General features: G+C 41.7%; 1 protein-coding gene across 2 annotated transcripts in view; it reads left to right on the top strand.

The window, feature by feature from the left end:
- DOCK1 (dedicator of cytokinesis 1) overlaps window positions 1-14,452 on the top strand; it is a 277,725-nt gene that overhangs the window by 55,610 nt on the left and 207,663 nt on the right. For both annotated transcript variants that reach the window (XM_039378955.1, XM_027737067.2), the window contains exons 19-23: window positions 192-289; window positions 3,790-3,879; window positions 4,354-4,454; window positions 6,101-6,235; window positions 9,708-9,816. In XM_039378955.1, coding sequence (XP_039234889.1) covers window positions 192-289; window positions 3,790-3,879; window positions 4,354-4,454; window positions 6,101-6,235; window positions 9,708-9,816 — 533 coding nt within the window. The remainder of the gene's footprint in view (window positions 1-191; window positions 290-3,789; window positions 3,880-4,353; window positions 4,455-6,100; window positions 6,236-9,707; window positions 9,817-14,452) is intronic.

Raw genomic sequence — 14,452 nt, 5'->3', positions numbered from 1 at the left:
CAGAGTTCTGTCATGGTAGAAGGATTGTACAAGTTTTCTGCAGTGTCAGAGCACACCAGAAATATGTTGTTGTCCAGTGGAAAAGGCTGAGGTAAGGAGGTAAAACTGTTTGTCCTGAATGTGGTTATGGAGAGTGAGGGAAGGTAAATATTAAACATCCTGCATGATATAATTGGTTTTCTTATTCCTAGTTGATCTCCTGGGACTTCTGAAGTGGAGATCTAACACGAACCTGCTGCAGCAGAACTTGAAGCAGCTGATGAAAGTCGATGGTGGTGAAGTGGTTAAGGTAACAAGTTCATTTCTTTAAAAAGAAATTTGGTTTCTTTAAAAATAAACTTGGTATCATAATTTTCCTGAATCCCCTATTTTGAGGTATTTGTTTCCCCACACCCTCCCCCTCAACCTCACTTGCATATTAAATTGCAACCAGGTATTTCAGCCTTCAGGAGGCTGATGCCCCTCTCCCTGCCCTCACAGAACATTTTAGATGTTGAGGACTGATAAAACACACAGAAAATGCACATTTCTGAAAATTTAGTTTGTTTTTTTTTTAGCACTTTGGTCAGTTTTTATATACAGATACATGAAGGCAAAAGGGGTCTTTCTTTGCAAGATTAGATATTAAATGTGTTTTTAATATATGGATGTGCAATGCAATCCTACTGTGTGTTGCTGGTTTTTTTTTTTGTTTGTTTTTAAAATACTTCTTCTGGAAATATTTAGCTGAGCCAAGTTATTTACATTTGCCAAGGCCACTGAGTGATTGTAGAGTTGTACATAAAGCTGTGGAAAAGGGTAGGCTGGGACTTTATTGAATGTGTTGTAATAAATCAAGTCTGAAAGAGTGTCAAAAGATGTATTGGGGACAGATGACCCTTAAGGGCGTGGAGTGTTGTTTCCTTACATCAGTGGATTTTTATTTGGTTCGTAGGAGCATAATGAATGCCTCAGCTTGGAGTAACTTAAAGCATCTGGGAGTGCTGATGTTCTTTGCTGAGGGTGGTGAAAGTGGTATCTCACACTGTCTGGTTCTCAGGAAGGTTCTACCTGCTGTGGATCATTTGGCAGGAACACGCTTGACGCTGGTGCTGGCTCCTGCCAAGCACTGTCACGGCTCTGTCATCTGTGATTTTCCCTCTTCTCCAAATGTGACACCTGAGGGGGTGTGGCAGGTTACTGTGGGATGGGGGTCGGGGATTTCATCAGGATGCATCACAAGTGAGGTTTAAGTGAAAACAGTATCAGGAGGTTCTCCAGCTGGCACGTACTCAGGACTCATGGGCTGATATTCCCTTCTCTCTGTTGCACAGGGAACTGAGCAGAACTGGATTCATGCATAGGACAGAAGAGGGAGTGTTTAATGTTGCTCCCATCACCATTTTTATGCCCTTTTTTTTTTTGGAAGACCACTGTTTACATTATCCATCTGTCACAGGATCTTTGTGTAACCTGCTCTGTTGCAATATGTAGTTTGTAACTGTTACTTTCTATTCTTCCAGCTTTTTTTGTCCTTCAGGTTTTTAAATACATGGTACAGTCTATGTATATTAAAGTATTGATGTGATAAAACATATTCATATTTTCTGTTAGGCTATTTCTTAAAACTCCCAGTAAAAGGCCTTTGCCTACTGGTGTTCATTTATTGCTAAGTAGAGATCAGCCAAGATACTCACTCTGTGATTTACAGCTTCCATACACTGTGGATACAGTCAATGTTATCTCCCTTTCCCAGAGGTTTCAGCTCCATTTGTGCAGAGAGTCTTTAGAATATGAGAATGTAAACTAATAGTCTAGAAATTATTCGTGCTACCTGAGAAATGTTGTCCTGCCACTTCACACAGCACAGGCATCTGCTCTGTGCCCTTCTTTCTGTTACATCAAGTCCTTGGGAACAGATTTAAAACTTGAACTCCGCTAATGAAAGTCAGTATTTGATACCTAAATGTGAAATGGAGACTTGACCAGTCATGACAAGGCCTTCCAACCATCCTTTGGATTCAAGGGGGCTCCGTGTGTGGGACCTGAGAGTACAACTTCTCTTCAAACCAAAGAGGAACTTCTGTCAAGGCTCAGAACTGTGCTTTACTCTTTCCCTCCTGCCAGCTGGTTAAATCACAGAGTCATTTAGAATTGCAGAATCATTTAGGTTGGAAAAGACCTCCTAAGATCACTGAGTTCAACATTCAGACCATGGAGTCCAGCCTTTAACATGCTTTAATTGCACGTCTTCTTTAGTGGAGCAAACGAGACCACGAGAAAGCAACTGGGCTTTTTTTTGCCCCCCAATCCTGTAGTGAAATTATGACCTGGATCTCCCCCAGGACTGAAGTCTAAAATGAGCTGCCAGACTTTTGCTTTTTCTGGTTTTTCATCCTCAAATATTAGTAGCATGAATTGTGGCTCTGTATTCACTTGGTTTGAGTTTGGCATTTCAGTTGCTATATTGAGGTTAAATCCTGACATTTAATTTTAGATTTAGTAGATCAGGTGAATCATGTTTGATCCAGAAGACCCATTGCATAGATAGACATTTTTAAAGGAGGAATCTGAGAGTCAGGCTGATTTTCCATCTCTCCCACAGGGTATATAATCTCTCTTTGTAGCTGCAATCTCAGGAATCAGTTTGCTTCTGCTGGTTGAGATGTTCTTCCCCAGCTGCACCTTGTCTCGTCTACAAGGCAGAAACTATTTTTGCTTCATTTTACTTTGCTGTGAGGGTGGTGAGGCCCTGGCACAGGTTGCCCAGAGAAGCTGTGGCTGCTCCATCCCTGGGAGTGTCCAAGGCCAGGTTGGATGGGGCTTGGAGCAACCCGGGCTAGTGGAAGGTGTCCCTGCCCGTGGCAGGGATAGTAGAACAAGATGATCTTTAAGGTTCTTTCCAACCCAAACCATTCTGTTATTCTGTGATTCACTGGAGCCCAGAACAATCCTCCTTTCTCAACCACAGCTAACCCGAACTGAGGCTGTGATCCATCCTTACTGTGCCTCAGGAACCTTTTTGTGTCAGCTGGAGGAACAGACTGTTCAGACACAGAACCCTGTGCTGATAACCCTGATGAGTATCTCTGGGCTGTGTGTGGATCACTGGCTGTCACTGGGAAGAAATCCTGGAATTACACAGGTGTAAAACAGCTTTTCTCCCTCTGCTTGCCTGGAGCCCCCAACACTAATCTGCTTTTCCTTTCGTGTTGCACAGATGAGGGTGCCCAGCCCAGGGGGTGGTGAAGACATTCCTCTGTAGGTTTGGGGCTGGGGCAGCAGGTTGTGTGCTCTGCTTCCCATGCCTGCATGTGTGATCCCGTTGGGAATTGTGGCTCTGAGTGGGTGCAGCCCTGAGAAGGGATGTGCTGTGAGCCTTCCCTTGCTCAGCTCCGAAGTTGCTGAGGATTACTGGATTTATTGGCATGAGACTCAGTTGCTTGTCTGGTTTGTGCTCTGAAACATGACATTTTCAGCAATGCATGATCCTGGTGACTCCGTGCTGGATCTGGAGTTTGGAAATACATTTTGTTGATTTACTATAATAAATTAAACTCCTTGTTCAGCTGTACCAAGTGTGATTTCTGACTTTTTTTTTTTCTCTGAGTGATGTATGTATAGATAATCAACTTCACTAAAAAGAAATAATTTGCCGAAAAGAAAAAATGTGAAGCTTTCTTTTTTTTTTGCTAACTTTTAATCTTTGTAAAAAGTACAAATGAAAGCAAATATAGCTGTAGAAGCTTTTGCAAAATCCGAATTATAATTTTTCTTTTAAAATCTGATGAACTGTGTATTTATTTGTAGTTTCTTCAGGATACATTGGATGCACTTTTTAACATCATGATGGAGAATTCAGAGAGCGACACCTTTGACACTTTAGTGTTTGATGCTTTGGTGAGTTTGCATTGGGGATGGACTGAAATGTAGGTACTGAAATGGTGAATAAATGCAACAAACACGGTGTAAATGATGGAATAAAGTTTACTAATTAAAAAGATCTTAGCTGTTAATTATTATTTAATTCAAATGTTGTATTTGAAGGTTCAGTTGGACTTTATCCAGGAGGGGTTGGATTACACCATGTCATCCTCCCAGAAAATAAGGAAGCAGTCAAATCCAGTTGTTTTAGTGGGTGAACAGCAGAATTCAGGACAGAAACAGGAAATCTGTGCTTAGAACAGAGAACTTAGTTATAAGCAAGGAGTTTTCACAGGGAAGAAGAATATTTATATATTAGGAGGATAATCAGGAGCCAGAGGCTGTGTTTTTAGTGTCTGTAATGTGTCTTCTCTGAAAAGAAAGGTGACTGGACAAAATGCAAGATGACTTTTTTCTTAGAATAACACAATAATTGTGCTGTATTTTCAGGTATTTATCATTGGACTGATTGCTGACAGAAAATTTCAACATTTTAATCCTGTCTTGGAAACCTACATTAAGAAGCATTTCAGTGCTACGTTGGCCTACACGTAAGCTGGAAAATCCAGTTTTCCCAACGTGGCTTGGATAATTTTCCCAGATAATGTCGTTTAGTTACTTGTTTGTGTAGGTTAGTTAGGAATGTGCCCACAGAGCTTGGGAGGGTGGGAGGTTCTTGAAGAAGATTGGATGTGTTTCTTGCAATAATGTTGCTAAAACTTGGAGTCATCTGCAAGGCTGAAGTCTTGGTTGTGTTGTAATGATGAAGGGAATGTTTTTGTAAGGAAAATACAAGCAATTCTCACTCACACTTGAGAAGGAAATCATGTCCATTTAAGATACTTTAAATAGAGGTGGTTTGGTGCATTAAATTGACGTTCTACCCTGGATTATCCACATTGCTGCCAGTCTGGGGAGGAAGCAGTGGAGAACAAAAAAGCAAAGGTCCATTATTTTTGTGGTCTTAAGCGTTTTTTGACAATTGGGATCTTTGCTGCTGCTTTAGACTGTTAGTGTGGGTATCTTTGCAGTGGTGTTGGGAAAGCAAATCCAAACCAGGAAGCCTGGGATGCACTTTGTTGTAAAGTGACCAGTGTTGTAAAGTGACTTAATAGACTTTGTCTATTAAGTGACCAGAAAATGTTTGAAAATATTGATTTAAAATTGTGGAGAATAAGAGAATCATGGAATCACAGAATATCCTGAGTTGAAAGGGACCCGCAAGGGTCATCCAGTCCAACCCCTGGCCCTGCACAGGACACCCCAACACACAAAGAATCACCCAGGTTGGGAAGAGCTCCAAGATCAAGTCCAACCTTAAACTCCTGCCCAAGTTTGCTGAAGTAAGAGAGGCTGCACTGACAATATCAAAGTGAATACTTGAAATTCCTGGGCAGTTTTCTCCTATTTCAGCAAATCCCCAGATATCCAGATTTCTGTCTGCTCTGTTGTTTTCTGTTAGGGGAGTAGAATGTTGTACTCGTGTACTTTTCCTGAGGATGTTGGATCATGCAGTGGAGCTGGGATGATTTAAAATGGAATTGCTGGTAGTTCCATTAAAATCCTGATTTATATTCATTGGAAGGGAGGTAGCTGAAATGGGATTATTTTGAAAATTGTTTCACTTTTCGAGTTTGATAGGCTTCAAAATGGGAAAGAAGAGAATTTCCAACTGGTTATATACATTTTTGAGACATATATTTCACAAATTCCAGCCCAAAATCCATGGGAAAGCTTTATGAAGGGAAAGCCTTGTTGAATGAAGAAACTCATATTTTGTGTGTTAATGCTAACAATGTGTTTGTACTTCAATTAATTATCGTTATTATTTTGATCATTAGTTTTATGTATTTATAAATATTATTTTGACTATTAATATATATAAAATTTATTTCCAAACGTTATGTATTTATTATTAGTAAGTGCATCTGCATAACAGCCTAAATCTGAATATCCCTAAATATCCAGCAGAAAATAAGTCAGATGTTGTATTTCTTGTATGTTGAATGGTGTCATGCTCTGATTTTATTTCTTTTCAAGAATAGGTTGCAGCAGAAAGAAGAACATAATGAGTTTATTAGCTGCATAATTAATTCTGTAACTTTGTGGGCACATAATTTTTCTTGAAACCTTTAAAAATCCAAACTCTTCTCTGTGAACATACTTGTAACTGGAATGTGGTTTTGTATTTAAACAGCAAACTGACCAAGGTTTTAAGAACATATGTGGACAATGCTGAGAAGAGTGGGATCACTGATCAACTCTTCAAAGCCATGAAAGCCTTGGAATATATCTTCAAGTTCATAGTCCGCTCCAGGATATTGTTCAATCAGTAAGTAAAGCAGATGCTAAAACCTCCTGTAATGCCACTGCTAATATTGCTCAGAAAGTGGCCAAATTTCATAATTGCCACAGTTAAAGTTGCTCAGAAATATCTGAAGTTGTGATAACTTATTTCAGGAGGTTTTTCCCTGTGAGCCAGGCAGGTTTCCTTCACACAGGGATGTATTTCAAGTAGCAGTGAACTGGTAAAATCATGATAGTTTACGTCTCTGAATGAATAGAGCTTGTCATTATTTGAGGAAAAGCTCTGTTACTGTACTGTGTTTTATACACAAATGTTAAAGAAGTTATAAACCAAGCTGATGATATATTCAGCCTCAGATTGAGTCATTTTACTACTTGTTAGCCATGGTAACAACCTTATTACAGGGGATTTGTGGAGAGCTCTTGCTTTACCATCTCCACCAACCTTCCTCTGATTTAGACATTGTAATTTATTTCTGGAGGAGTCCTGCTGTGAGATTCATAAAATACTGGATGTCACTTACACTGTTGCAGGTCCCACAAATCACTTTAGAACAGAAAAAAAAAAAAATAATTACCTCTTGCTGCAGATTAGATTTACAGACAATATGACCCTCTGGAACTGGCCGTGGGATTTCCTTGTGTGAAGCACTAATTCACAGCTCTTTAGTGTTGGGAAGACTCAGCTCTCAATGCCAAGGGATTAATCAGCAAAATTACTGAATGCTGAACGACACCATGATTTGTTCTGCTGTAGGATTAAAGTCCTGCCTGGGGTGTGTGATTTGGAGTGATTGTAATGCAGGAGTGTGGCAGTGGGCTGAAATATCGCTGGGGTTCTGCTGAGAAATCACAATGAGCAGGCTGAGTCTTTTATTAAAAAATATAACGTATTTTTAACTTGAGGAATATGGTGGTGGACTGAATATATGGAGCGTTTCAGCAGTGGAATTGCAGGCAAGTTTCAGTTCTGGATAAACACACAGAAGCCTTGTTCATCTAGTTAAAGGCTGGTGGCACATCTATTTGTTCAGTATATCAGGGTTTATAAAGGCAAGGTTTATAAAGTGACCTTTAGAAATATCTTTATTTGATTTCCTCAGTAATGATCCCAGTGGTTACGGTGTATTTACAACAGTCTTAAAATTTTGAAGGCAGTGCTAGAAGGGCCAACTTGGTGTAATCCTGGTTCTCTCAGAGCTGCAGAGTTTTTGTGCATTACAAGTATATTAAATAAATACCTGTTATTAACTGACAGCAGAAACACATTTGTGAATACCTTGTTTATTTTTATTACAACTTCCTTTTTGAAAGGCAAAGCTTTTTGTCTGAAGCACTTTGATTTATTGGACTGTCAAGTTTAGTTACGCTTTGTACTGGTATTAGTTTCACCTCTCTAATCTGTTCAGGGGGACAGTGAAATCCATTATTGAAATTAGGAGTTAACAAGTTATTTTTCCTGCATAACCCCCAGTTTTAGCCTAAAAGGGGAGAATAGGAGTTTACAGTGCAAAATAACACCATTTTATGTTGTTTTTTTTTTTTTTTTCTGTAGCATTCGTTTCCTCTGGGTCCTGGTTAAATAGCCTTTTTTAATATCTGGGGCTCCCAAAGGTTTCTGAACACAGCATTAAAAATGATCCACATTAGTTTGAGTGTAAAGCAGCAAGAACATTCTGAACTCTGGGTTTATCCTTAGAAAAGCCCTTTTCCTGCTGTAATTTGTGATCCATCATGATGTAGCTTTAGAGTGGGTATTGGGAAGAAATTCTTCCCTGTGAGGGTGGTGAGGCCCTGGCACAGGTTGCCCAGAGAAGCTGTGTCTGCCCCATCCCTGGAAGTGCCCAAGGCCAGGTTGGACGGGGCTTGGAGCAACCTGGGCTAGTGGAAGGTGTCCCTGCCCATGGCAGGGACAACCAGGAACTGGTTGAACTTTAAGGTCCCTTCCAACCCAAACCATTCTGAGATTCAGTGATCTTGAAACATGAAGAAATAGTACAATGATTGTACCTAGAAAACCCTGGGTGTGGTGCTCTTTGGGAGCTGCAGACCACAATCAAGACCTTCCTGGTGGGTTTAATTCCAGAATAAAATGGAGGAGAGTAGAGGGGAATTGAACTTTTGCTGGGAGCTGCTCTAATGGGTCCTGGTGTAAAGGGTTTGAGGGGGTTCAGGGACAGAGCTAATAGAACCAAGGATGGCTTTGGAAGCCCAGTTGTTGTTGCATGCAACTCTTGGAAGCAACCAGAGCTGACTGGGTAAATAGGGGGTTTTAGTTTGGGAAGGAGTCATAGAATCATGGAAGGCTTTGGGCTGGAAGGGGCCTTAAAGCCCATCCACTTTCACCCTCTGCCGTGAGCAAGGACACCTTCCACTAGCCCAGGTTGCTCCAAGTCCCATCCAGCCTGGCACTGAAATTCTATCTGATGTTTATAAACACCCCTGCTTAGATTTAATCTGGATGCCAGATCCCTTTTTATTTTGGTCATGATAAGTCTGTGTAACCCTGACACAGGTGAGTCATACACAGTGCCACAGGAGGAGAACAAGTTTTAAAATATTTATGTGGAGCTAGTGGTCTTCTCCCCCTTGCTTTCCACTGAGAATTATCTCATCCTATACCTGAAGCAGAGATAAATCTGCATTTAAAATACTCTGAGAGTTTCAGGAACACTCATTCCTGTGCTGTATCAAACCAGTGGACCAAGGTCTTCAGCTTGGCTGTACCTTTTGTGTCTTTGGTGTTACTCAGTGATCTCTGGGCAGTTTTTATCCCCCTGAAAGCGTCTGACAAAAAGAGAGAGGGGGGTCTCTCTGGGCAGATGAGCTCTGAAGATTCCTGCCTGAAGGCACAGGGACCTGCCTTGTGAGTTTGAGCTGTGGATTAGTCATTCTTCTGTGGCAGCTGTACTGACTGTTTTGGAAACTGAGCCTGAAATTAGTGGTGGAACACAACTCAACTTCAGTGCTTCCTTCCCACAGGAAACAAAAGGGTGTTTTTTTAGCAAATAGTGAGTTGATGGGCTTTTTCTTTCTTTCACAGAGTTTAAGGTCACTCACCTTAGGCTACTGGTAGATTTTAATGTTTGCTGGCAAGTTGTCTGGATGCTTTGTGGCTTCGTCATGGGAGAGCTGCTTGGCAGTGGTTCCCCCAGACATCTGCAGGGTGGAGAGACACTCTCCCACTGCTGTGTGGGCTCCTGGAATTGGGTCACTGCTGAGGGATTCACCAGGACTTGAAGGCTGAAACAACAATCCTGGATGTGGCATTTTATCATAGGAAGCTTTAAAATAAAAATCTGTTGCTCCTGCCCGACCCAGCCTGGTCAGTCTGTCTTGTCTCGTGAAAGAAAATTTTTTGCTTCAGTGAAGAAACTTGTAGAAATTCTTGAAAAAATGTGACACAACAAGTGGTCATCTGTCACTTGAACAGAGTTTTTAAAAAGTGGGTTTCCATTGTGGCTGGGTTGTGCTTATGAAATGTAATTCTTTTTCAGACTTTATGAGAACAAAGGAGAAGAAGCATTCAGGGAGTCTCTGCTGCAGCTCTTCAAGTCCATCAATGAGATGATGAGCAGCAACTCTGATCAGACTGTCATAGTGAAGGTTTGTACTTCCCACAGCTCCATCTTGGCTTTACTTTTGCATCCTAAACCACACTTAGGCAGTTGATGAAGTAGATGCTTGTGTGGTTGCCCAAAAGCTGGTTTTACCTCAAACATGGTTAATTCTTGGTGCTGGTTCTAATGAAGGGTTTGGGACTATGTAAGTAAGGCACTTCCAAGTAAGTTTATAGAATCCTAGAACCATTTAGGCTGGAGAAGACTTCTAGGATCATTGAGTCCAACCTTTCATTGCTGCAAATACTTTTCTTTTTAAAAGAGAACTTAGTTAAGGGTTAAATGACATTTAATTTACCTTAATGTTAAGATTGTACAAGTTATTTTTAAAACATTATCTTTAAGATGCTGATGACAACGTAGATCCTCCTATGCACTTATGTCTTAGGCTGTTCCAGAACTGCAGTTTAGTATCTTAAGCCCTAGTACATATTTTAAATGGAACATTTAAGCCGTAGTGAGTCAGACTGCAAACCTCACCCTCACCCCTCATCCCTCTTCTGGTGTCCCTTTAAAACAGCATCTACTTTCAGTAACATTGACTGGCTCGTGGAATTGGGAATGTGCTCTCTGACCTCAGATGGATGTTGATAGCAAAGAGCAGAATTACTGAATTGTAGGACTGCTGGATCTTTGTATCCAGAGGAGGCTGGATACAAAAGTTAGTGGATCTTTTTCATCATGGAAAAGTACAGGGAGTGTCATAAACGTGTGTTTGATGAGCTACACCTTGAACTTCTCCACGTGGTTCCAAGTAGAATTTATAAAAAGATTAAACTCTTGACCCAACCCTGCTGAATCACTTGAAAGATGATCAGAAAGGGACTAAGAATTGGGGGAGAATTTGGGGATAGTTTGATTCCTCCTGCTCAGGTGTGCAGGGGTTGCAGAGAGAGACAGTGGGAAAGTGCTGTGCCAGTGCAAGAGGTTCCTCCTGAAGGGAACTGGGAGAAGTAGAGCAGGAAAACTCCTGAGTCAAAGACCCCAGTCCTTTGTAGCTGAGCACACGCAGGGCTGGGGCTTGTAGTGCCATGCTGAGCACACAGCAAAGAGAGATAGTGGGGATAAAGCAGCTGAGTTGGAATGTTTTAGGCAGAGAGGCTGAGACTGTATCATCTGATAATAAAACAGGGATATTTTATATTTCCACAAAGCTGTATTTTCATTTCCTTGACAAAACATTAGTCCTGAATGGAAGTTGGGAAGTTGGAGGCAGCGGCTCAGAGTGTGCTGTCGGGGGTTTTGCAAATAGGATGTTTTCAGATTATGAGAATGGAATGTAATATTTATTATTCTGAGGCCTGTTTGCAGGGCCTGCTTCAGGAAGGAAGATGCACATGGGCTTTTTTCTTTTTTAACAATTTATACCTTGGGGGAAAAAAAATACCCTAAAAAATGGATTTGGTTGTGTTCACCTGAAATGCAGGAAGAAAAACTTCCTGAAAAAGGCTGGAGAGATCACACTGCAGTGTGTTGGTTCATGTTCAGGACTCTGCAAACTTGGGTAGAGCACATCTCCTGAAGCACTGACAGCCGAGCCAGTGTGGAGTTGAAGTGTACTTGAGGATGCCTTTCAGAAGCCTTGACAACCTTTTATTCAGTATTCATTGCTTTCATCTCCTTTGGACTCTAATTACTTTGCTCTTAGAACACATAATTGTTGGTATTGGCTTTTTGCAGCTTGTGAAATTGCTTTTATTATGTTCAGGTATCCACTGAAGGACTTCAGTTTGTGCAGTAATGAGAAACGTGTGGTTCTGTTACAGAGAACAAAACTATTGAAAAGGTGGATAAATGTGGGTTTTTTTTTTTGAGAGATAGTGAGTCTGGATTCTGTGAATCCTGCCTGACCAAGCTGCTGGGAGGGTGTCAGTAGCCATGTGAAGTGGACATGACATTAGAGACTTCACTCAGCATCTCTGTTATGACTCGAGTGGGTACCTCAGGATGGACCTCCCAGGACTGAGGGGGCTCCAGTGAGAGCTGGAGGGCAGACAAATGTCAGGAAGAGGAAATAAATCCCTGTATGATGCTCTGCTTGGAGCTGGCAGTTGGAGTTTGGGCAGGACACCTCGGAGTCATCCGTGGCGGCTCTCCAGAGGCATCAGATCCATGTGCAGTGGCAGGGAAAGCAGCAGGGTGTTGGGTGTGAGCCAGAGGGATGAGGAGGAGATGGCAGGGCTGTCACCTTGTTGTCAGCCTTGGTGCATCCTCTCACTGCATGCCAGGTGCTGTTCTGGTGTTCATACCTCAGGAAGTAACTAAAGGGGTACAGAGGACCAGGATTGGGAATGGGGCACCTTCCTGGCAGATGAAACACTAATTTCCTGTACTGTGGGGTTTAGTGTACAGTTTTAAGTAAGCAAAAGAACTTTTGATCTTTCCTGAAGCTTGTTGTTACAAGGGGTTGTGGGGGCAGCAGATGGAGAGAGCACAGGTCCTGGATGTTCTGAAAGGATGGTTGGAGGTGCTGCCTGTAAAGGAGGGGAATGGACACAGTGACTGCAGATGGCATCTCCATGGCTGGTGCTGGAGACCAAGTGCTGGGCTGTGCAAACCATCAGTGTGGCACAGGGAATGTTTCTGAGGGCTGTGGAGATGTTCCAAGAGCTGGAGCACCTCTGCTCTGGAGCCAGGCTGGGAGAGCTGGGGGGGGTTCACCTGCAGAAGAGAAGGATCCAGGGAGACCTGAGAGCCCCTTCCAGGGCCTAAAGGGGATCCAGGAGAGCTGGAGAGGGACTTGGGACAAGGGATGGAGGGACAAGACAAGGGGGAATGTATTCCCACTGCCAGAGGGCAGGGTTAGATGGGATATTGGGAAGGAATTCTTGGCATGAGGGTGGTGATGCCCTGGCACAGGTTGCCCAGAGAAGCTGTGGCTGCCCCTGGATCCCTGGAAGTGTCCAAGGCCAGGTTGGACAGGGCTTGGAGCAACTTGGGCTAGTGGAAGGTGTCCCTGCCCATGGCAGGGGGTGGAAGGAGATGATTTTTAAGGTCTCTTCCAACCCAAACCATTCTGGAGTTGTGGGATACTCTGCTGAAGTTTTATAGAAAGCTACTGAAGATAAGCAGATAATTCCCAGTGCCTGTGTTGTGCAGGAAGTTCAGCAGATCCAGCTGTAGCAGTTTTAGGCTTTTTTCCACCGATTTTTTTATATATATTGAGGAAGTTAAATATTATATACAAAATAAGTCTGTTTGGGGAGATAAGAAGTTGCAAAGACCTACACAGAAAATTAAGGTGCTTCACATTAAAAGAGACAGATGCTTGATTCATACATTTCAGTGTTTCTGTCTCTCCTTACAAAGAGTGGTATCTGTCTCCATAGTTTATCAACAAGAAGCAGAGCTAGGATGGGAAAGTTTCCTTGAGATGTTCACAGCTTTTCTCTTTGGGTGGATATACTGGATTTTTTTGCTGTCTGTAGGAGAGTAGCCTTCAAGCTGACACTAAATGACTGACTGCAGTCGTGGGTTCTTAGCAAGAATTCCTTTTTATCTATTCAAATATTTATGTCCTTGTGGAAGCTGAGTTGTTCCTGACTGTAGCTCAGGTCTTGAGTCACTTAATGTTTTGCATTTAAATTGCCTCTTCTTTTTTTAATTTGTATTCTTCAAGGCTTCAAAATAAAAGTTTTCCTAAAAAGAAAACTCTCTGAATTGTACAAGGATTTAAGGTTGTAAAGCACAAAACAGAGAGTGGGAATTTGTACATCTTTTAGGATTATGGATGTTCAAAAATCCTCAGGGGAGATTTTATAGGGGTACATGTGTATGTATATATATATATATATATAAACATTGTTAAAGGGTTATTTTAAATTTCAGTGGTACTGTTTCAGCTATGTATTTTTATAATAAATAGGCAAAATTCCATGTATTTTTGGAACGTGATTTGAAAATCTCTTCTGGCACTTTATTACCATTTATACCTCTTACTTCTTTTATGTCTTATAGACTCAAAAATGTTGAAATTAGAATGTTGAGGTGCAAGAATGACTAAACCCCACTTTCCTCCCAGGCTATAAGGGCAGCAATAATCAGTCCTGTAGGTTTGAATGTGAGAAGGTGGAATGGTATAAATGAAGGAGTGTTCAAAACAACACTGAGTTTGGGTTTTGTAGTTAAATAATTATAATTATTTGGGTTTTTTGGTGTGTCATTGCTGGCTGCAGTGGGGACAGGCATTTCGGGGCTGCCTTTTACACCTGTTTTTTTAAGATGTTCCATTTTCCAAAGTGGAGAGGGAAATTCCCACAGTGATCCGAGCTGACAGAGGTTTTGGTTGTCCTCTTAATAAAATTTTCCTTGCATGCTGAGTGGCAGAGAGCTGCAGTTACAGCTTGGGAAGGAGAGATTACACTTAGTTTTTCAAACACCAGTTTGATTTTAAGAGTTCCTTGCAGAAATGAGATGTGCAGCAGTTGGGATGTGCATGTATTTTTAACGGTTCCAAATGTAAGGAGCCTTCCTGGGTTTATTCCTGTTTTCTGCTAATTGGTGCGTGATAATTATGCCTTAACTTCTTCCTGTTGGAGCATGAGCTCAGCTTAAGCCTGTTCAGGATGACTGGGAAGACACAGGCTGGGAGCTGCTTTAGTTCTCTGTGCTTGGAATGATTT

This window comes from Pipra filicauda, unplaced genomic scaffold (genome assembly GCF_003945595.2).
Source record: "Pipra filicauda isolate LSUMZ 115617 unplaced genomic scaffold, ASM394559v2 scaffold150_size2825430_pilon, whole genome shotgun sequence".
Lineage (NCBI taxonomy): Eukaryota > Metazoa > Chordata > Aves > Passeriformes > Pipridae > Pipra > Pipra filicauda.
The sequence above is the reverse complement of the archived record's forward strand: the minus strand, read 5'-3'. Positions and strand labels throughout refer to the sequence as shown.